This window comes from Lobosporangium transversale, assembly GCF_002105155.1.
Source record: "Lobosporangium transversale strain NRRL 3116 chromosome Unknown BCR41scaffold_46, whole genome shotgun sequence".
In the NCBI taxonomy this organism is placed as follows: Eukaryota; Fungi; Mortierellomycota; class Mortierellomycetes; order Mortierellales; family Mortierellaceae; genus Lobosporangium; species Lobosporangium transversale.
The window spans coordinates 65,565-85,702 of NW_019029024.1; the positions used below are offsets into that span (position 1 = coordinate 65,565).

At 40.6% G+C, this 20,138-nt stretch overlaps 8 protein-coding genes across 8 annotated transcripts; 4 read left to right on the forward strand and 4 right to left on the reverse strand.

Annotated features, from left to right (window-relative positions):
* Positions 1-197: 197 nt before the first annotated feature.
* BCR41DRAFT_400145 (hypothetical protein) lies at positions 198-2,541 on the reverse strand (the record flags this gene model as incomplete). Its single annotated transcript, XM_022029122.1, has 6 exons — positions 198-1,174; positions 1,278-1,673; positions 1,759-1,895; positions 2,010-2,209; positions 2,346-2,377; positions 2,496-2,541. 6 exons carry the CDS (start codon positions 2,539-2,541, stop codon positions 198-200), a joined length of 1,788 nt encoding a protein of 595 aa, XP_021877469.1.
* A 2,212-nt stretch (positions 2,542-4,753) lies between these two features.
* Positions 4,754-7,243, forward strand: BCR41DRAFT_389235 (hypothetical protein). Its single transcript, XM_022028102.1, has 5 exons — positions 4,754-5,167; positions 5,341-5,579; positions 5,699-6,143; positions 6,305-6,571; positions 6,724-7,243. Exons 1-5 carry the CDS (start codon positions 5,074-5,076, stop codon positions 7,185-7,187), a joined length of 1,509 nt encoding a protein of 502 aa, XP_021877470.1. The 5' UTR covers positions 4,754-5,073; the 3' UTR covers positions 7,188-7,243.
* A 346-nt stretch (positions 7,244-7,589) lies between these two features.
* On the forward strand, positions 7,590-10,746 carry BCR41DRAFT_340802 (P-loop containing nucleoside triphosphate hydrolase protein). The gene is made up of 5 exons (XM_022022214.1): positions 7,590-7,725; positions 7,819-8,013; positions 8,177-8,773; positions 8,912-10,192; positions 10,292-10,746. Exons 1-5 carry the CDS (start codon positions 7,609-7,611, stop codon positions 10,565-10,567), a joined length of 2,466 nt encoding a protein of 821 aa, XP_021877471.1. The 5' UTR covers positions 7,590-7,608; the 3' UTR covers positions 10,568-10,746.
* A 469-nt stretch (positions 10,747-11,215) lies between these two features.
* Positions 11,216-12,593, forward strand: BCR41DRAFT_361049 (hypothetical protein). Its single transcript, XM_022025440.1, has 3 exons — positions 11,216-11,295; positions 11,434-11,747; positions 11,862-12,593. Exons 2-3 carry the CDS (start codon positions 11,472-11,474, stop codon positions 12,585-12,587), a joined length of 1,002 nt encoding a protein of 333 aa, XP_021877472.1. The 5' UTR covers positions 11,216-11,295; positions 11,434-11,471; the 3' UTR covers positions 12,588-12,593.
* Positions 12,594-12,744: 151 nt separating this feature from the next.
* BCR41DRAFT_361050 (hypothetical protein) lies at positions 12,745-13,542 on the reverse strand. Its single transcript, XM_022025441.1, has one exon. The coding sequence runs from the start codon at positions 13,505-13,507 to the stop codon at positions 12,761-12,763; it is 747 nt and encodes a 248-aa protein (XP_021877473.1). The 5' UTR covers positions 13,508-13,542; the 3' UTR covers positions 12,745-12,760.
* Positions 13,543-14,110: 568 nt separating this feature from the next.
* Positions 14,111-14,641, reverse strand: BCR41DRAFT_400150 (hypothetical protein; the record flags this gene model as incomplete). The annotated part of the gene is made up of 1 exon (XM_022029123.1): positions 14,111-14,641. One exon carries the CDS (start codon positions 14,639-14,641, stop codon positions 14,111-14,113), a length of 531 nt encoding a protein of 176 aa, XP_021877474.1.
* A 594-nt stretch (positions 14,642-15,235) lies between these two features.
* On the reverse strand, positions 15,236-17,478 carry BCR41DRAFT_425145 (hypothetical protein). Its single transcript, XM_022030545.1, has 4 exons — positions 17,061-17,478; positions 16,752-16,971; positions 16,547-16,671; positions 15,236-16,395 (listed from the first exon to the last, which is right to left on the reverse strand). The coding sequence occupies exons 1-4, from the start codon at positions 17,440-17,442 to the stop codon at positions 15,272-15,274; spliced, it is 1,851 nt and encodes a 616-aa protein (XP_021877475.1). The 5' UTR covers positions 17,443-17,478; the 3' UTR covers positions 15,236-15,271.
* Positions 17,479-17,835: 357 nt separating this feature from the next.
* BCR41DRAFT_361052 (hypothetical protein) lies at positions 17,836-20,137 on the forward strand. The gene is made up of 8 exons (XM_022025442.1): positions 17,836-18,049; positions 18,141-18,300; positions 18,439-18,826; positions 18,934-19,213; positions 19,308-19,318; positions 19,430-19,451; positions 19,544-19,719; positions 19,857-20,137. The coding sequence occupies exons 1-8, from the start codon at positions 17,908-17,910 to the stop codon at positions 20,070-20,072; spliced, it is 1,395 nt and encodes a 464-aa protein (XP_021877476.1). The 5' UTR covers positions 17,836-17,907; the 3' UTR covers positions 20,073-20,137.
* Position 20,138: the final 1 nt, after the last annotated feature.

The window sequence follows — 20,138 nt, forward strand, 5'->3', positions numbered from 1 at the left end:
GGAATGTGCTCATCCTTTCAAGCATCTCGATCTATTTCATCCACATATGCTCTTCTCAAGAACGATCGTGTGTGTGTTTGTGTGAAGAGGGCTGTTATTGAAGTGTTTGGTCGTACAGTACCATTTCCATGTGCCCTATTTTTTTTCCCGCAAATAAGTCTGTGTTTGTTTTGATCTATTTTTATTTTAAAGCAAGATTACAATAGACCAGCACCCTCAAGACCCTGTAGAAACTCATCATATTCAGCCTTCTTCTTCGCAGCCCGATCCACTGCTACAGGTACCTCGGGTGCAGTGTTGACCACAATCTTCCTAGGGCTCAATAAACTTGGTACACTCGGCGCCGCATTAATCTTGGGCAATCGCAGACCAAGTCCTGTTTCTCTGTATTCGGGTTCGGAGCCAGCAGCTTCAGTCATGCCTGTATTTACTGTCACCGTAGTCAAACTTGAGAATGCAGATGCTGATTCCGCTGATTCTCCCGATACAGGGTTGTAATCGTCCTCATCTACGCCCGGAGCCGCATTGACGGGTTTCCCAATCTTGCCCTTCTGAGAAACACGTTTGCGCATGATCGTCGAGGGCACAAGATGCACCAGCTCTTTTTGCAGATTTCGAAGTTGTGGCTCTGCTGAAATACTAGCAGGCCCCGCAACCAGCGTAGGCTTTGGCGTTGCAGATATTGCACTCGGCTTCGGAGGGAGTGGATGTGATATCGTCCCTGTTGCTGTGGACAATCCTGGTTTAGTAGGCACAGATACCGGGCTAGATTCCTGAGTAGAAGCTGCTGCCGCTGCTGCTTCCGCTTGCTCCTTTATACGTTTCTTCTCTTTTTCATCTGGAGGTAGGTGGCCAGTCATAGGATCATTCTGTGGATCTGTTGTTCGTGGTGGTTTAATGTATCGAGGAGGTGGTGGTCGTTGTGATGGTGGTCGCATTGGTCGAGGATAGCTCGGCCTTGCTTGGAAGCCTGGTGGCATGTATCCACCTGGACCATTGGCTGTATTAGGCCCACCATAAGGACCAGGTGCTCCGTATCCTGGAGGAGGAGGGCCCATTCCTGGTCCTGTATGCATTGGCGGATGTCCATAACCCATGGGTGGAGGAGGACCAAGACCTGGTCTTGTTGGAGGGTATACGCTACCATATTGGGGATGGATGCCGATTGGAGGATCTAATCAGTCAATATACAAAAACGATCAACTTCACTTTCATTTCTAAAAGCAGAAAACATGCTCATAAGTGTTTTTAATAATGAAGGACACCAAGATACTTACCAATTGGATTCATTGGCGACATTGGTGTGTTTTGCACTCCAGGGTGTGAGAAACCTGGTGGGTACATTTCTGGTCTTGGTTGCATGGGTGGCCATTGTAAAGATGGATGCTGATGTATCTGTGGTACAACAACAACCTTTGGCTTTGTAAGCTCAAGGAACTTGGTCTGCTCTTCCTTTGATGGTGCTGGGCCTTCAGGGAGTGGAGGCATGAATTTTTCATCGTCCGGATCTTCTGAATCCGATTCTGAAGTTGAAGAGTCCGAGTCGGAATCAGAACTAGAATCACTTGATGAACCTGAGTCTGATTCTTCCTCTGACTCTTGTGATTGCTCTTGTTGATCTAGCTTTCCATGTGCCTCTTCCATGCCCATAGGGTGTTGTGATGGCAGAGGAGCTAGTAATTACAAAATCATTACTGTTAAAAAAGACTTTTATAAAAAGATTCTTAAATCATATTCCACAAATAGACAGATTCATACGATACTCAAGGTAGGGCTGTCCCGGAGGTGGTGCGCCATATGGATTCAAGATCGGGTCATAGTAAATAGATCGTGTGGGGTCCCTAGTTTGTTCAGGGACTGGGACTGGAGTGGGTTTTTCTGGCTCCACCTTTTTACTAATCCATTCAATAAAATTAAGATACTGTCAGTAATACTAACTTTTTTTTTTTTTTTTTTTTTTTTTAAAAAAAAAAAACTTCAACGCCTCTGACTTTGACAGTTATGCTTACGGCTTTATCTTGATTCCATGTGCCTTTTTAATCTCAATGATTTTGTTCATTCTCTCTCGCAGTTCACTAAGCTTTTTGATGCCATCTTTGTCGAGCTTCCCTTCAGCCTCTCGAGCCTCATATTCTGCCAGCTCGACTTCGGTTGTTGTATCCCTGAGTGCAGAATTGACTTCGCGGATCTTCTTGCGATCTTGTTTATTCTATGTACAATCGGGAAAAGCAATAAGACTCAATTATCTAAAGCATAGTAAACTGTAGAGCAAAAAAAAAAAAAAAAAAAAAAAAAAAAAACCATAGCACATGATCCAGATCTTGATATCCAACATCCCTCTCTACCTTTTTAATCTCCTTTTTATGTAATTCCTTGCCTACGGAACACACGACAATTGTATTATAGCCATTTATTTTTTTAGTTAGATGTTGCATGCATTTTGACAAATGGTTGACAGATCTTAATGTCAAACAAAGGCTGTGAATTAAACATACGGTATTGGTCCGCAGGGTTGAGACTCCTGCCACTTTTGCGTCCCATGGTTGCCCTTTATTCTTTTGAGTCTGGTAACTGTTTCTAGCTCAAGTTCTTGTCCTAGTCCTGGTCCTGGAAGAAACTTTGAATAAACTTGTCATCCTTTGAGAGTAAAATCTCTAATATACTATAGCCGCTACCTTTTTTGATATATCACGTGTAGAAATTTTTTTTCAGACAATTTGGGATTAAGATCGGATTTTATTTCCTCCTCCTCCCCTTTCATTCCCTTATTCCCTTACTTCAACAATGGTTTGCAACCAATGCGTTAAAGAATATGCGCGTCGTGGAGAATTAGTTGAAGTTACGCATGAACGATCAAATAGTAATGAGTGTCTTTTCAACAGATGTAAGACATGTAGTCGTCCAAGAATACATGGACATATGGAAAATTGTCCTGAGAATATTATCCCCGTCATTGATAAGTGAGTATAAGTGATAATTGGAAAATGCAGAACATATATGACAATATGACAAGACAACACGACAGAGCAACAGAGGAATGGATAAGTATATATAGGATGTAGGATACAAGTGTAGGAAAAGCTGAACTAATAATTAAATAAATATTTTTTTTTCAATTTTTCAAAATCAAAGTGAGCGTGACATGGAGGTGCAAAATTCACGTAATGAGAACATTAACCTGAACAGAAGTAACCGCGAGGAAGAATATGAATTTGAGCCTTATCATCCCCCACCACGACCTCCACTTCCAGTACAAGTTCCTATTGCTAGGCGACCTTTCATTGCTAGGCGACCTTTTAATGAAAATCTAATCAGAAGCAACAGTATTAAAAATCACAGACATCACCTTGATCGGATGATAAAATGTCCAGATTGTCAGGCGAAAGTGTGGAAAGAGGAACGAAGTAATAAGAAGCAAAATCAGGACTTTAAATACTCCATCTGCTGTCAGAGAGGTCGAGTTGTATTGCCCATTATTGAGCCACTTCCATTCATCCTAGAGGTTTTAAGTTACCATTTAAGCTGCTACTAAAGATCGGCCAGCCTATCATGTTGTTAAGGAATATGAACGCCAAGCGTGGATTGTGTAATGGTACCCGACTTATTGTGCGTGGTCTTACCTCAAGATGCATGGAAGCAGAAGTTATCACAGGCGCTTTAAAAGGAAAAAGAGTGTTTATTCCGCGCATCCCCCTGACAACTGCTGATGATGACCAAACATCACCTGTGAAGTTTACACGGTATCAATTCTCCATCAAGCCAGCATTCGCTATGACAATTAACAAGTCGCAGAGGCAAACTCTTGAGAAGGTGGGTATTTATCTCCCTGCTCCCGTGTTTACTCATGGTCAACTGTATGTTGCACTATCACGCTGCTCCAATCCAAGAGATCTGAGGGTTTTAATAGACAATGGCATATTTCCTGGGTTTGAAGGTGTTTATACAAGGAACATTGTATACAAGAGCGTTCTCCAATAAGTATAAAAATAAAAATAATAAATTATTTTGTTCAAAAATTCACACCTGTGCATCGCACGGGCTACTGCTAGTTGGTATAAAGGAGAATATCATCAGTGGCTGAGCAAAGTTACCTCTAATAGTCACGTGGATAATGAAAAGGAGGCCTGATATGGAGGTGTCAAGTTTGTAAATTAAGATCGATCAATGGCCGGCCATGTCTTCTCTACTTCTGGGTATCCGAACCAGCTTCTGAGTATCCAAGGATGATTTAATGTCATATACTTTTATGTGTATAAACTATAAACGAAGAAACCACATGGCTACACAAAAAAAAAAGATGAGATGCCCTCACACGTGCCGCATGGACCTTGTCTGTTAGAAGCGGAAAAATAATTTAATAATCGTTTATTTATGGTTTGAGCCGCTTTCAACTGTGGGGTTACTCAAACCATTGCCAGTTAATTCTGTCAGACCCTAGCTTGGTCCTGGCGCCCGTTCATGCCATCATCACAAGGGAACAACACAGTTTGTCAAGAGCTCTTGTATTTCAAGTATTTCTGTACATGAACACAGAGCATCAAGCATTAAATAAAATGGCTGCATAAACAAACAAATTCTGTATTACACAATGCGATTTGACCAAGTCAGACACGGACTGCAGCGCTCAGAAAGTTAGCAAGCTGACTGAGTTGAGGATTCTCGAGAGGAATGATGTTTATGTTTTGAAATCTTAAATTTTTTTCAAAGAGATGGACTGATTGTCGATTTGGCTCTGCGAGGTCTGCGCCCTTCGCTCTCTTCCTCTTTCATACACCCGTCTTCACACGATCTTCTCTTCTTCCTTTTCTTTTTCTTTTCCTTTTTTCTTTTCTATCTTTGCTCCTCTTCCTCTTTTCCTCCTTCCCTTGGAGCACCACTCGTTCTTTCTTCCCCACCTCTACTCTCCTAGAGTCCTTGGTGGTTCCTCTCCTTACTTTTATCTCTCTGCGCATGTGCACCTATACCTGTTCCTGTTCCTGTTCCTGTTCTTGTGCTCACACCTAGACATTTTCTGCTGTTACGGCATCCTTTATTGTCCTCTCATTTCTACCGATTTACTTCATTCCTTTCACAATGTTCCACTCCATTGCAGTCCTGACTACCACTGTTGCTCTCACTTTGTTGACCACTGTGCATGCTCAGGTTTATTGTGGAGGTCAAATCAGTGGTATGGTTTGAAGTATTATAGCGATCGCTCACTTTGAACCTGTCACTTTGGACGAATGAGCTGCACACCCACTGATGCCCACAGTATCTTGCTGTGTTCTATGCTTTTCTTTGTATCTGAACAATTGTTTTTTTTTTTTTTTTTTTAAAAAAAAAATGTCTATATCATTTTAGAAATCGCTAATGGAACGCTTGGTGGTTTCAAAGCCCAGTACTTGTCCAACATCACACTCGTGACACTCTTTGGTCAGAACAACAACAAAGATTTCGAGCAATATGTCCTCTATTGTGGTGATCAAGCACCCGACACGCTTGCGCTACAGGCACATGGTATTCCTACATCCGTTGGTATCTTTAAAGTACCATTGCAGTCTGTTGGCGTAGAAGGAACCTTTACGAGCTCATATGTTGAGGTAAGAAAGCGTCCTATGCACCAGTAACTTTTTTTTTTTTTTTCTTTTTTTTGTTGTCATTGTGGATCACGAGCATTCGCATACTAATGTGATGAAAACCTTTCTTGTGCTTCTAAAAGGTCGCTGGCTCTGGGAGTGCCATCAAAGTTCTAGAAGATCCACAAAATGTGGTGTCACCTTGTCTTCAACAAGCTGTCTCAAATGGCACCATCACAGCTCTGAACGACGGAGACTTTTCGCAATATGAGAGCCTCAACGCCACTTTCCGTGAAAACATGCATCCAGGTCAGAAAAAGGACATTTGGGTGCCAACAACGAGGACAGAGGCAGATCCTTTATTGAGAGTCGAGTATATCATAGCCATTTCTTTGTTTTTCAATAATGGGCAACATGGCGAAACAATCTACAACAACATTAGGAATGCATATACAACCCTCAAGAATGATATGGCACGTATCCCTCTTGCGAACAGGAAGCGCATTGCTTGGGTTCGCTATGACTTTTCTACATCCACCTGGAGACTTCGCAACAGCGCTTTCGTAAAGAAAATCATCGAGGCTGCAGGTAAAAAGATGATCACATAAATAGTTCTAGTTGAATTCATCATGAATATGAGAGGGTACGAGATCTTGTTTTTTTTTATAAAAAAAAAAAAAATGCTTACTGATCATTTGAGCCTTTTTCGTCTTTTTTTTTTTTTTTTTTTTTTTTTTTTTTTTGGACAGGTGGTGTTTCGTTCCCATTACATGCGGATGGTCTGGATGACGCCTCGGTTTCGGCAGATGATATCAAGACATTGCTGGTCAATGCTCAGATCATTATTGACGAGACAGACTTCACTAATCGGATGACATATAATGGCAAGGTGTATTCATCAGCGGTAGAACTTTGGAGGACTCTTGCTGGATTCCTTGTTTCGGATATGCTCCCTGCTCTTTCTAAGAATAAAGTATATTCATTGGACAAAACTGCCAATGCCAAGGGTATTAGTGGTAAGTGTTATTCTTTTTTTCTATTTTTTTCTATTTTTTTTTTTATTTTTTTTTATTTTTTTTTATTTTATTTTTTTATTTTGTTTTATTTTATTTTCCCCTGTGCACTCTGTCGATTTAGTAAACGAATGGTTTTTTTTGTCTTAAATTAGATTTCGAGTACCGGCTCGCATCACGTCCTGATATTCTTTTGAAGGACTTGATCTCCGTCCAGTATCCATATTACGAACCCGGCTATAACACCACGTTCCTCAATGACGATTTTTCAACAACAGGTGGTCCCGCTACACGTCTTGGAGCTAGTGATTGCGGCATAGTCCCTTATAATACCGGTGATATCCCACAAGTCCAACCAAATCCTTATTTCAAGGGCGATGAGGATGTACCACCCCCTTTGATCGGCAACGGTATCTATGGAGCGGGTGGTGAACAGGACAACAATGGCAATGGCAATGGCAGCGGCAAGAAAACTGGCATTATTGTTGCGGTTGTATGTGTTGCAGTTGTTCTAGGAGCAGCATTTGCATTTGCGTTCTTCAAGTGGGGCAAACGTTCCAAGGAAGATCGCTTTATTGAATTAGAGGAAGAAATGAATAACGAGATTCCATTGCACTAAACATGTATTAATCCTAACTTGTCAAAAAAATATTTATTTATTTGAATAAAAAGTAGTTTAAAATATATAACATGTCTTTTATACAAGCGTAATTTTAAAAATTGGTGGCGCCTTTTTTGGTTTCTCACAAAAAAAAAAAAGTAAACAAAGCCACATTCAACAACAACTGTCGTTTTTCTTTTCTTTTCTTTTCTTTTTTTTTTTTTTTTTTTCTTTGTTCAGAAGCAAGTGGACAAACCATAGTCAGCGAGAAGAGCTCTTATTCACCATTCACATTACTTAATTTGTCTTCATTTACACCTCAGTGTTCGCTATTGTTTCTTGTCGACTTTTTGTTTATCGCTTATCCTTCATATTCATATTTGCACTCTTCTCTACACCGCAACTTTTTTTTTTTTTTTTTTTTTTTTTACCTTCATACATGCCTGGTACACCAAAGAAAGGGGCACGTAAGCCTCCAACGGCGGTCCTACGAAAGGAAAAACGCCTTTCAGAAAAACAGGAGCTAGAGCAACTGGAACAACGCTGCAAGCATCCTGTAGGTGAACCCATTTGTTCCAAGGGAAATATATATATAGCGATGTAAATGTGAACTAACCTTTGGAAATTGAATACTTTTCAAAAAATCAAGATCATTGGAGCAGACTCTATGCAACAGTTCGATGAACTTCCCATTTCTCAAAAGACACTTTTGGGATTGAAACGAGCCAACTTTATCAAAATGACCGATATTCAGCGTAAAGCTCTTCCTCTGGGACTTTGTGGCAAAGACATCTTGGGAGCCGCAAAGACAGGAAGTGGAAAGACTTTGGCTTTCCTTGTCCCTGTAAGTTTTGAATTTCAGCATTAGTCATTTATTGTATTTTATCCTTATTACTCTTATCATAATCTCTTCTTCAACATATTCTAATCGCATTTTCTTGTCCCTTTTATCTCGTTTTGAAATGTACTATATATACTATTACTATTATTATTATTTTCTACCTCAGTTGGTCGAAATGCTTTATCGTCAAAAATGGGGACCCATGGATGGATTAGGAGCCCTCGTCATCTCACCCACTCGTGAGTTAGCAGTTCAGATTTTTGAGGTCCTTCGCAAAGTCGGTCGTGAGCACTCTTTCTCTGCAGGATTGATTATCGGAGGCAAAGATTGGAAGATTGAACGGGAATTGATCTCAAAAATGAATATCCTGGTCTGCACACCAGGTCGTCTTTTACAACATATGGATCAATCTGCTGGATTTGATTGTGATCACCTGCAACTGTTGGTGCTGGATGAAGCGGACAGGATCTTGGATATGGGATTTAAGAAAACCGTGAATGCCATTGTGGAGAATTTACCTCGTCAACGTCAGACAATGCTTTTCTCTGCGACACAAACTAAATCCGTCAAGGACTTGGCAAGATTGAGTTTAAAGGATCCAGAATATGTAGCAGTCCACGAGAAGGCTGAGCATTCCACACCAAAGAACCTCTCTCAATACTACATGGTGGTCCCATTGGATAAGAAACTGGATGTCATGTTCAACTTTATCAAAACACACTTGACAGCTAAAGCCATTGTGTTTTTATCAAGTTGTAAACAAGTAAGTAATTTCTTTTTCTTTTATAAAAAAAAAAAAAAAAAAAAAAAAAAAGAAAAAAGTCAACAAGAATAGGTTTAGGAAATGAGTAATTGGTTATTAACTTTACCCTTGACAATAACTATCAATGGATAATCGTAGGTGCGCTTTGTTTTTGAAACGTTCTGTAAAATGCATCCAGGTGTTCCACTTCTACATCTCCATGGGAAACAAAAGCAACAAAAGAGAGCTGAAACATACGCCAAATTTGCAGCTCAAAAGGCCTCCTACTTGTTCTGCACAGATATTGCAGCCCGTGGATTGGACTTTGCCGCAGTCAATTGGGTTATTCAGCTAGACTGTCCTGAGGACCCAGAGACATACATTCATCGTGTTGGAAGAACAGCTCGTTATGAGGCAAGTGGACAAGCCATGCTGATGCTCTGCCCTAGCGAAGAGGCTGGAATGATCAAAGGACTTGAGCAGGCAAAGGTTCCAATTCAGGAAGTCAAACTGAAAACAGATGCCAAGGACGTCAAGAAGGAGCCGATTCAAAAGCAATTGCAGCGGCTGTGTTTCAACGATCCTGAAATCAAATATTTGGGTCAAAAAGCATTCATCTCATATATGCGATCTGTATACTTACAAAAGGACAAGACTGTCTTCGATGTCAACGCATTGCCTGCTGAAGAATTTGCAGCGTCATTAGGTCTTCCAGGTGCACCAAAGATCAAATTTGTTGCTAAATCCAAAGCCAAGAATGCTGTCAGAGGCAGTCAAAAGAAGACGGATGGTGAAGATGAAGCAAGTGATGAGGATACTGAAGAAGAGGAGGGGGAAGAAGAAGAGAAGAGTAAGGTCAAGACACTGGATGCGAAAAAGAAGAAGAGCAAAAAGGAACCCGTACCTGAGGAGGAGAGTGTATCAACAGAGTCAGCAGCCAGTAAGCAACCAAAGTCAAAGATTGAAAAGATGTTCAGCCGCAAGAACCAGTCCGTCCTGGCAGAGCATTATACCAAACTGGTGGATCATGAAAGTGATACAAAGGGCTCCGGCGCAAGAGGTGTTCAGGAGGATGAGGACGAAGATGAATTTTTGACAATCAAACGGGTGGATCATGATCTGGAGGGCGACGAAATCCCCGAAGATAAACCTCTGCCTATGTCAAAGAGGCAACAAAAGATGTCCAAGCTTGAGAGAACTAAGAACCAAGGCAGAGGAAACAAATTGATTTTTGATGAGGAAGGTGGTGCTCATGAGATTTATGAACTTGAGGATGAGGCATCATTCCACGCCAAGGGTAATGCATTAGATCAACAGAAGGCGTTCTTGGAAAAGGAGAAGAAGGTCATGGATCAAGCAGATGCTATTGATAAGAGCACTGCAAAGGAGAAGCTGAGAGAAAAGAAACTTCGAAGAAAGCAGCGTGAGCGTGAAGAGATGGTAAGTCTACTTATGGTTTGATTTATTGTACATGTTATAAAAAAGAAAATATATATTATAGTAGTGATTATCTAACATCTATTATATTCTCTGAAATAGATGGACTACGACTCAGATGCAGAGGAGAATGTTGTCACTTTGGGTACACCTGAGGATTCTGGTGAAGACTATGATATGGGCGACGATGATGGTGACAATAGCGACTACGAAGAAGATGAAGGCGAGATGGAAGAGGAACCAGTCAAGAAGCGTGGTTGGTGGCAGGATAAGGCAGATGCTGAGGAAGCCAAGAAGAAGAGAAAGGTGGTTGAGGTGGACGAACCTCAGACGTTGGCAGATCAAGAAGCACTCGCCCTTAAATTGCTGGGCATGTAGAAATGATCCCCACAATCTGTCTATAGAATTTATTATCATTTTAATACTAGAGTAACTACAACAGCATCCTCATCATCACTATCTGCATTGACATTATCAATTCCTCTACACCCATCGTATCGCGACTATTCTCTTTCTGGCATATCACTCTTTAAATATAAAAAATAAAGAAAGCATTCATTCAATCTAAAAAGAAAGTTAATATGGCTGCATATACTCCGTCAGCTGATGTGACTATTACATGTTGATTATGTGTAGTAACAACAATAACAACAACAAACACTTGCTCATGTCATTCACCAAGAGCACCAATGGCGACACATGCAAGGTACAATTCAGAAGGCTGAATTCTCATTGGAGATAGTACTTTCGCGACATCGGAACGGATGGTTTACTTGTAAATATTGTTTATTTATCTACTTTTATTTATTTTATTTTTTCGCTTGGAAGAAGTTTTAGTAAAGGCAAGGCCGTACCAGGCTTTATGCAACCTAATACAGTCCTGTCATCGCGAGCCTCAATATTTGGAGATAGCTTTGATTGTCCAGCTCCTACAAGGAAAACAAGCCAACATGTGGATGTTTCAAGGAGAGGCCAGGATATGGATATGGATATGGATATGGATCAAGATTCAGAAAAGAATAGTGATGAAGAGATTGATGATAAGGGATCCGAAGTGATCTTGGCAAAACTTTATGATCAATTGCAGGACTCTATCGTGATTAAAGGTAAAAGAACAGAATAAGAATAGGAAAATCTTGTTTTGGGTCCTATTCTCCTGTGCCGATGCATGCCAAACTAATGCTGGTATTAAATGTAAAAGAAAAGAAAACATTTTTTTCTTAACTTTTTGATCGATAACTTAGATGTTGACTCTGAAATACAAAGTGCAGTTGACAGCGAAATGAAATCGGTTAGTGCTCAAGGAAGCAAGCAGGGAAATAATAGCAATGGATGGACAGAAGAAGAGGAAGAAGATCAAGGATTGGAGTTCCGGTTATTTGCATCACAGGATGTCCCAACCGCTGTTTTGTTGACACAAAAGGAACCAGAAATTTTCCATGCTGTTCATCGTGAACGTCCTGATCTAGACGAATCGCCAGGATCTGAAAGGATGCAACATATTGCGGAAGCAGTCATTGACACGGCCACTGTTTTGAATCAATCTCGGGTCCCCTGGGTAAGCTATTTGGTCATTTGAAAATAGTATTGACAATAAAAACGATAAAAATAACCACACTAACATCCCTTATCCTTCTATACTTTCCTATCTCTAAATGTTTAAAAATTGTAGCCAAGAGCATTTTTTGCTCACAAGGTCATTCACGTTCCATTTAAACAAAAGACTGAGTCTACTCAAAAGACTAAAAAAAGTAGACGGAAACGCGAATGGGAGAAGAAAGTCAAAGCAGGTTTGATCGATCAGGCGACCATTGAAGCAACATCCAGGAAGATAAAAGTTTCGGAAAGCTGGGGACGAAAACCATTTCTGGTACGGAAAGGCCTCGATCCAAATACGATCGATGCTGGCACTAGAAAGATAATGAAGAAGGACTATAACTCTTCGATGAGAGGCAGAGGAGCACGAGGTGGAGGACGAGGAGGACGAGGAATGGCTGCTCGTGGTCGTGACTATAGTGGTGATCGCGACCGTGAGCATGGGGCAGACATTCCAAGCGCCATTGACAAGACGACTCAAACTCAACATCAACAGAAAACCGCTGATCAAAACAGTTTATACGGCACAAAGAAGGACAACAAAAGTAGAGTGAAAGAAATCAGCGAGCCTTCAAATTCTGTGGATCGTAAGAACAAAAGTACAGCGCAACCGGCATCCTCAAAAGCAACAGCATTAACAGCACTTGTGATGTCTGCTACTACGCGTGCTGAAGCAACGCAGCATGGCATGATCAAAGCACTTCCAAAGGATTCACAGGCAGCATCACTACCAAAGAAACTCAAGTCGAGTAAACAACCATCTAAACTTGATAATATTATGGCGATTCTTACTGGAAAGTGAACTGTGTATGTAGCATTAAAAAAAAAAAAAAAAAAAAAAAGTGGAACCAGAATGCGCCATTTGTGTGCTGTTAAAAATAACTCCTATGCTTTGTAGCACGGACCTTTTACTGAAGGAGAACCGAGCTCGGTCATATGGCACTTTACTACTTTACTGTTAACTTTATTTGTCATTTAAAAAAGATCGTCGGCTTGGTCCAAAAGACTTGCAAGTTGACTTGGCTCGATTTGTCCTGCCAACCAACAGGACGCTTGACTAGTGTGAATGTCCCATGGGTTGTCGCCTTCCCTCGTAATAGATTTAAAGTATCTTATCGCCACAGCTGTCGCAGCAATTGTCGCTGAATGCGACTTTATGTCTTGGATCTCCATTGTAGCTGCAACTATCGTAGGGATGAGACCCATACATGAGAGCAGCTCATCTCTCCATGGCCAGAACCCTTCAGATGTCTGCATTGACAACAAGACTGCTACACTTCTACCCTGATAAACTTGGGGGATGACATGCCGCCGCAACACCACATTGGCTTCTCGAACACTGTTCGTATTCATGACGCTTGCCGGGGAAGCGGGGGGGATCAACACCTGATAGCTACTACTATGTTCTTTCGTGCCTTGACTGCTGTAGCAGCTATAATCAATCTGGGAACTGAGGTGCTGCCTCAAAATTATATTATCCCGAATCCCTTCGATTATTGCGACCTTCGGCATAATGATATCTTCGGCTTCTTCGAGTTCTTCGAGTTCTTCGATTTCTTCGACTTCGAGTTCAAATTCGTCTTTGACTGTGACTGGCTGATACCGAAACCAACTCAGTTCTGGCGCTTTTTGGCTCTTGTGCCAATCGGGATCGTTATCATCAGCGCCGAGAAAACTGTCAACGACTTTAGTTAACGTTGCTTCTTGCGAGCCGATTTCCATTTTTTTTTTTTCTTTTTGACTTAAAGACAAATGGAGAAAACTGAAAAAAAAAAAAAAAAAAAAAAAAAAAAAAAGAAAGAAATGAAAGAGGGGATGATAATATGACAAAAGAGGAGAGGAGCATTAGTTTACATTTAAATTATAAATGACCTACAAGGTCCTCTTTCCAACCTCATTCACTATCACATAGAGTGATAGAGCTCTCACCTCTGTTTGCTATATCTCCTTTCATCTTTCCAAAACTCAAAGCACTGTCAATATTGGCCTGAAGCTTTGAAGAAAAGCTAAGAAAAATTGATTGGATGGTAAAATAGAAATAATTAGAGGGCGCATTTAAGAAATATAGACCGGATAGAAATAACAGTAACAGCAACAAACACTTGCCCATAATATTCAGCAAAGACTACCATTATGGATACGCAGAAGGTACAATTAAGGGGATTGAATTCTTGTTGGAAACAATCCTCTCACGACTTAAAATCAAGGCTATACCAAGCTGTATGCGAGGAAAAAGGAGATCAAGGATTGAGTCTCGGTTGTTTAATTCTCAGGATGTCCAAACTATTGTTTTGTTGACACAAAAAGAATATTTTTATTCCATCATTAAAAGAGATCGTCGGCTTGGTCCAAGAGACTTGCAAGTTGACTTGGCTCGGCTTGTCCTGCCAACCAACAGGACGCTTGACTAGTGTGAATGTCCCATGGGTTGTCGCCTTCCCTCGTAATAGATTTAAAGTATCTTATCGCCACAGCTGTCGCAGCAATTGTCGCTGAATGCGACTTTATGTCTTGGATCTCCATTGTAGCTGCAACTATCGTAGGGATGAGACCCATACATGAGAGCAGCTCATCTCTCCATGGCCAGAACCCTTCAGATGTCTGCATTGAAAACAAGGCTGTCACACTTCCACCTTGTTGAACTTGAGGATTGGTATGCTGTCGCAATACCACATTGGCTTCCCGGATACTATTCATACTATTCATATTCATGACGGTTCTGTGGTACCATTTATATTTAGATCCGCTGCGCGTGCCTGACAATTCCATATTGTCTTTTGTGGCGCCGCCCTCCTTCACACTTGTTTGTTGTCCCATGTCCAAAAAATTGTCCTGTTCTTCAGTTTTTTTGATCATTACGGCAATTAAGGTCGATATTATCATTGCTGAGAGATCTATTAGCGGCTTTAATTGATGTTACCTCCATTTCTTTTTTTTTTTTTTTTTTTTTTTTTGAGACTTAAAAAGAAAGATGAAAGGGAGGAAAGAAATGAAAGAGAGGATAATAAAACTAAAGAGCATTTTGTTTTTTAACTGCGGTTCTTTTTATTTACATTCAAATTATGAATGGCCTGTCTCTGAGAAAAAGATTGACGCCTCACTTATTGCGACAGAATTCTTACCTCTGCTGGCTACATCTATCGATAGATGTCGAGAAATAACGACAAAAGGTTAGAGTATTTCGTGGCCAAATAATGAGGACAATAACGCACAGACATTGTCCAGAGACAAATGAATAAGGATTCTTTTTCTTCTTTTATATGTGTAGGCCATAAATCGAATAGTTCAAACCTTGTGTTCAATATCAATCAAAACGCACTAAGTCCATGTAGAGGATGCACTTACAGAATGCATGATGCACGCACAAAACACATGTAAAATTTCCTAAATGCAAGTCACTATTATTTTAAATACTCAAGCATAAATGTCTATTATAATGCTGCATGCATAGAATGATAGTAATATTGACACACCTAGAGCTTTTTTTTATGTTCTTTTATGGTGTTTCCTTCTTGTCAAAGGCTCCTCTTCTTCGTTCTCTTCCTCTGTCTCTCGCGCTTCGCTCTCCTGTCTTTTTTTGGACGCTGAAGTGCCTTTCATCTCTTGTATTCTCTGTTTATTCTTTGCACGGATAGAGGCGATAAGATTGCTGACAGATTCGAGAGCTCCACCATGAGTATCTTTCATATTATAAAGGTTTCTGCCTAGTAGAGCGAACTCAGTGGCAATCAGCTTTCTCTGAGAGTATCTAGAAGGATCAGTGGCACGCATTCTTGGAGTCCAGTGGCGAAGCGCCAAGACTAAGCCTTTTTCTGGATCGCCTTCTTCCCATTGCAGAACCGCCTCTCTCCAATGTATGATATCAGGGATCCTAGGAGCTACCGGAGGCTCGGTGTCATCTTGAGGAGGCTGCACCACTGATGGTAGCGGTGCCATATGTCGAATATTGATAGGATTAACTATAGGTGAAGACCTCTGGAAGAGTGATTGGATCTGCTGAGTGATAGCCGCTCCAAGATCGGCTACTTCCTTCTTCATCTCCTGCTGTGTCTTATTTACATCATTAATAATAGCAATCCGTAGGGTATCAAGCGCAGTATCCATTGTTTGCACAGTTACCAATTCTGTGGGGCTGGATTCTCCCATAAACCTAGTGTGTCGACTAGTGTTCTTTACTGGAGAGAGCATGTCACCGTAGCCAGTCTCATAACGCACAAACTCATCTAATAGATACCGCATAACTGTACCAACTCCTTCGCCTTCGGACCAGCCGCCCCACCATTTTACTGCCTTGAGAGACCATTTTTCCTTTGCAAACATGAAGCGATGCTGCGCTCCACCCCGACGGAAACAATGAGTTGTGTACCGGCCATTGCGTTCAGCAAGTAGATTTGCAGCATCAGTAAATTCATCCAACAAAGACTGGATTTTTGGATGTGAAAATGCCTCTTTGAGCTTGACACGACCTTTATTATCCAACGAGGGGAACACAAAGTCCTCAGGATGGAGCGCTCGGCTATTTTTCTCTAGCCATTTGATCCAGGTTTGCAGTTTAGTATAGCAGCAAGCATGAGGTTCTTCGGGAAGTGGATGGATCTCATATATATTGGCTATCAAATTAATTAACAATCGGATCACGACGAATTAAAAGAAATGAATAAAAGAATAAGATCGGGTATGCAGAGATAACGCAGCTTCATAAAGCATACAGGAAACATGATCCAGATAAAAAGAAATGGTAGCCAGGACGATATGAAATACCTTTTTCAGCATTCGCCTGGTTTGTTTTACGAAAAGTCAAAGTGATTTTAAAGTATGATCGCCCACAATCCGTCTTAAGACCAAGATCAAGGTCTTTTCCTTTAAGCCTCAGTAGTTCCTCGTTTCTAGGGAAAGTAGCAATCATCACCGAATGAGATTGGCGAGCAGTAGGATTATAATAACGCAGATTGACGCGAAATATCACCTTGTCCATAAAGCGAAGCCTGTTGCAGCAAATGCTTGAAAAAACAGACACAACCCTTCGCCGTGCTTTGCAATGACATCTGGCTCTTGGAGGTGTTCCATTAGCTTTGTCAAATCCTTGTAGCTCATGGCAAGGCTTTGCTTGCTTTGACCATTTCGCCCATCGCGTTTCTTTAGAGAAACCATGTAGTCCTCAAAGGCCTGATCATAAACAGGATTTCCTGTAGAAAAGCGTAAAGTAAGTTAAATTGCAGTTGATAAAGCATCGCGTTTCCTGCCTTCATTCCTCTCGCCACCCATTATTACACACCTAACCATCGTCCGTTCTCGAATCGCCAAAAGTTGCCCTGGCATTGGAACTGATCTTTGAAGTATTGCTTGAATGAACTTCGGATACCCTCAGCTGTTTTGTATGATAAGCTACTCTGGTCACACTTGAAGGCAACAAAAGCTAGAAGGACAACTGGGGTTGCTCCGCTAAGCTCATCAAATGCAGCTGAATACTCCCCACCCATACTAAGGGCATACTTCTTCCCTCGCTCAAGGTGGCCTGAATAACTAGTCTTTGTCTTCACAGCAAAACGATAACGATGGGCCGTTTTCGTTTTCTTTGCAGCATCCAAGGCATCGCGTAGGTTGATACCAGCCTCGATATTGATGGACAGACTCTCAGAGACAGTGGTGGAGTCCATTGGTGAGAGGGAGCGGGGAGAGAACGGGGAGGGAAGCTGTATGTTTATAAAAAAAAAAAACGATATCTTTCTACATCTTTATATATAATGATTTGATCCATTTTTGATTAATAACAACTTTTAAAAATTCTAAACATTTTTTGCATGAATTTGTTACACAATCTTCGAATATGCAAATTTACCCCCTTTATTTTTTGGGCTCATTCAAAATTTTTCATAGGAAATGACATGCCATCCAGTGTTCTATTGCCTTTGTGCTCACTTTTTTTTTTGAACTATTTTATATACCATGTATAAATATTGTGTTCTATGAGAGCCTGTCGGTTGTTGAACTAGATCGAGGGCGAAGCAATGTCAAATCAAACTCAAATGAATCAGATGTGCTTTCCTCATCCTTCATTCGTCGTTTTCTAGATTCATCACTTTTGCTTTATTAACACAGTAATATTAAAATAGAAGTTTTACATGTCAGGCTCTGAAGAAAACAAACCACTCCACGTAATGATCGTGGGAGCCGGTCTTGGAGGTGTCATGTTGGCAATTCTACTAGAGCGACTCGGTATATCGTACACGATCTTTGAACGATCAAGTGAAATTCAACCCCTTGGTACTACAATGAACAGCTTGACAAAAAAAAAAAAAAAAAAAAAAAAAACCTAGATGTTTATTTGAAGTACTAAAAAAATAATTTATCTCAGGATCTGCCATGGTGTTTGGTGCAAACATCCTCCCGGTCTTTGAGCAATTGGGCTTGCTAGAACAAGTTCAAAAAATCTCGCTCCCTTGCCTGAGAATGGATATTTACAATAGTAAAATAGAAAAGGTTGCTTTTGTTGAAGTAGGGCAATACCGTGAAAGGCAAGTGAACAATCCTAAAAAAATCGCGTTTACACTTGATCCTTTTACTAATCTAATTCTTTTTCTTGTATGTACGTGTATATGTATTTGTGCATGGGTGTATGGGCAAACGATCCCATAAATAAACGTATTTTTCAGGAGCGGTTACGATTTCTTGATGTTTGCTCGACCGGATATGCACCGCCTGCTTTTGTCGCAAGTACCATCCGAAAAAATACTCATGAAGAAACGCGTTCTCTCTATGGAGCAAAATGACATTGGAGTGATGGTTCGTCTTGAAGATGGATCGAGCCATATTGGTAATATCCTTGTGGGCGCCGACGGTGCATACTCTGGAGTCCGGCAGGGATTATTCAAGCTTTTGGAAAGAAAGGATCAACTTCCTGCAGCGGACAAATCGAGTTTGAAAGTCGGTTACTTGTCAATGGTCGGTGTGTCCAACCCACAAGATCCTGGAAAGTACCCGGTCCTAAAGGAACCAACCTCCAATTTCTCTCGTGTCATTGGAGATGGAACCCCACATTCTGTACGCTCTTTTTATTTTTAATAAGTGCTATTTAAAGAAGAAAGAGATGCGGCTAGCGATTGCTGAGACTTTTTTTTTTTTTTTTTTTTTTTTTTTTTCGAGCGCAGTACAATACAGTTACTGTTCCTGGAAACAGAATCTGCTGGGGAATGACAGTTCAGTTGGATACATCCAAATCGATAGAAGGAACCATGTTCAAGAACGAAGAATGGGGCCCTAAAGCGAACGAGAGCATGATCGAGGAGATCCGCAACTTCCCTAGCCATTTTGGAGGCGCGATTGGCGATTTAATTGACGCTACTCCCAGCAATATGATATCAAGAGTCTTTTTGGAAGAGAAGCTGTTTGAAACATGGTATCATGAACGTACTGTGCTTATTGGAGATGGTAGGTGAAGAAAGAAAACATTAGACAGAAGATGGTGCTGCTCTATTCCCATTTTCTCCTACTTATTAGCTACTGTTATTTTATTCACTTATAGCTTGCCACAAGGTAGACCAGCCCGAGTCAAGAGGACATTAAGCAATCGATAATGATCTCATTCATTCAAATAACTTTGTTTTGCTCACTCTTCACTGATTTATAATTGATCTGCTGCTTTAGATGCTTCCTAGTGGCGGACAAGGTAAAGCTAATAGTACTTCATAATAGTTCATTCCCTTTGAAATAACACATTGCAAAATCAGGGATATGTAACTTATATACGCTATTTGATAGGAGCTACAAATGCATTGCAAGACGCTGTGATTCTGGCCAATTGTTTGTATGAGATGGCGTCCAATTCATCCAGTGAGATCACAAAAGCATTCAAGTCCTATAGGGATCAGAGATATCCACATGCGAAATATCAAATGGAGAAGAGCAAAACCATGGGTAAAATCCTCTACGGACAAGTAAGTGCATATTACAGATATAAGTTTATGATAAATATCTTTCTTATTGTTTTTTTCTCTTTTTATTATTGACGGTATTTTTTTTTTTTTTTTTTTTTCTTTAAAAAAAAAAAAAAAAAAAAAAAACGGTACTGTAGACATTATCAGAACGACTGCTACGTTATGTGGCATTTAATATGATTCCTCAAAAAGTCCAAGAGGAGCAGTTTCTAAAAGATACAGTCTACCGTCCTGTTCTGACTTTTATGGATCCACCAGAGAACCGTGGTTCAGGCCCAGTGTTACCGCAGATGCATTCGAAGCGTTACACAGCTGAAAAGCAAGCACGCGAAGCAACAATGACTACAAACTAACAGGACCGTAGCTTTAAGCTTTGTTTCTCTCACTGCTTTATTATCTTTAAGAATACTGTTAATATG

Bases quoted from the DNA above. Each gene is read 5' to 3' on its own strand.
- BCR41DRAFT_389235 (XM_022028102.1), top strand. From the start codon at position 5,074: ATGTTCCACTCCATTGCAGTCCTGACTACCACTGTTGCTCTCACTTTG. The intron at 5,168-5,340 runs GTATGGTTTGAA...ATATCATTTTAG, and splicing joins TTGTGGAGGTCAAATCAGTG to AAATCGCTAATGGAACGCTT. The intron at 6,572-6,723 runs GTAAGTGTTATT...GTCTTAAATTAG, and splicing joins CAATGCCAAGGGTATTAGTG to ATTTCGAGTACCGGCTCGCA.
- BCR41DRAFT_340802 (XM_022022214.1), top strand. From the start codon at position 7,609: ATGCCTGGTACACCAAAGAAAGGGGCACGTAAGCCTCCAACGGCGGTC. The intron at 8,774-8,911 runs GTAAGTAATTTC...GGATAATCGTAG, and splicing joins TTTTATCAAGTTGTAAACAA to GTGCGCTTTGTTTTTGAAAC. The intron at 10,193-10,291 runs GTAAGTCTACTT...TCTCTGAAATAG, and splicing joins AGCGTGAGCGTGAAGAGATG to ATGGACTACGACTCAGATGC.
- BCR41DRAFT_361049 (XM_022025440.1), top strand. From the start codon at position 11,472: ATGAAATCGGTTAGTGCTCAAGGAAGCAAGCAGGGAAATAATAGCAAT. The intron at 11,748-11,861 runs GTAAGCTATTTG...TAAAAATTGTAG, and splicing joins ATCAATCTCGGGTCCCCTGG to CCAAGAGCATTTTTTGCTCA.
- BCR41DRAFT_361050 (XM_022025441.1), bottom strand. From the start codon at position 13,507: ATGGAAATCGGCTCGCAAGAAGCAACGTTAACTAAAGTCGTTGACAGT.
- BCR41DRAFT_425145 (XM_022030545.1), bottom strand. From the start codon at position 17,442: ATGGACTCCACCACTGTCTCTGAGAGTCTGTCCATCAATATCGAGGCT. The intron at 16,972-17,060 runs GTGTGTAATAAT...GCTTTTCTACAG, and splicing joins CGAGAACGGACGATGGTTAG to GAAATCCTGTTTATGATCAG. The intron at 16,396-16,546 runs GTATTTCATATC...TTAATTTGATAG, and splicing joins CCAGGCGAATGCTGAAAAAG to CCAATATATATGAGATCCAT.
- BCR41DRAFT_361052 (XM_022025442.1), top strand. From the start codon at position 17,908: ATGTCAGGCTCTGAAGAAAACAAACCACTCCACGTAATGATCGTGGGA. The intron at 18,301-18,438 runs GCAAGTGAACAA...CGTATTTTTCAG, and splicing joins GTAGGGCAATACCGTGAAAG to GAGCGGTTACGATTTCTTGA. The intron at 19,720-19,856 runs GTAAGTGCATAT...ACGGTACTGTAG, and splicing joins GTAAAATCCTCTACGGACAA to ACATTATCAGAACGACTGCT.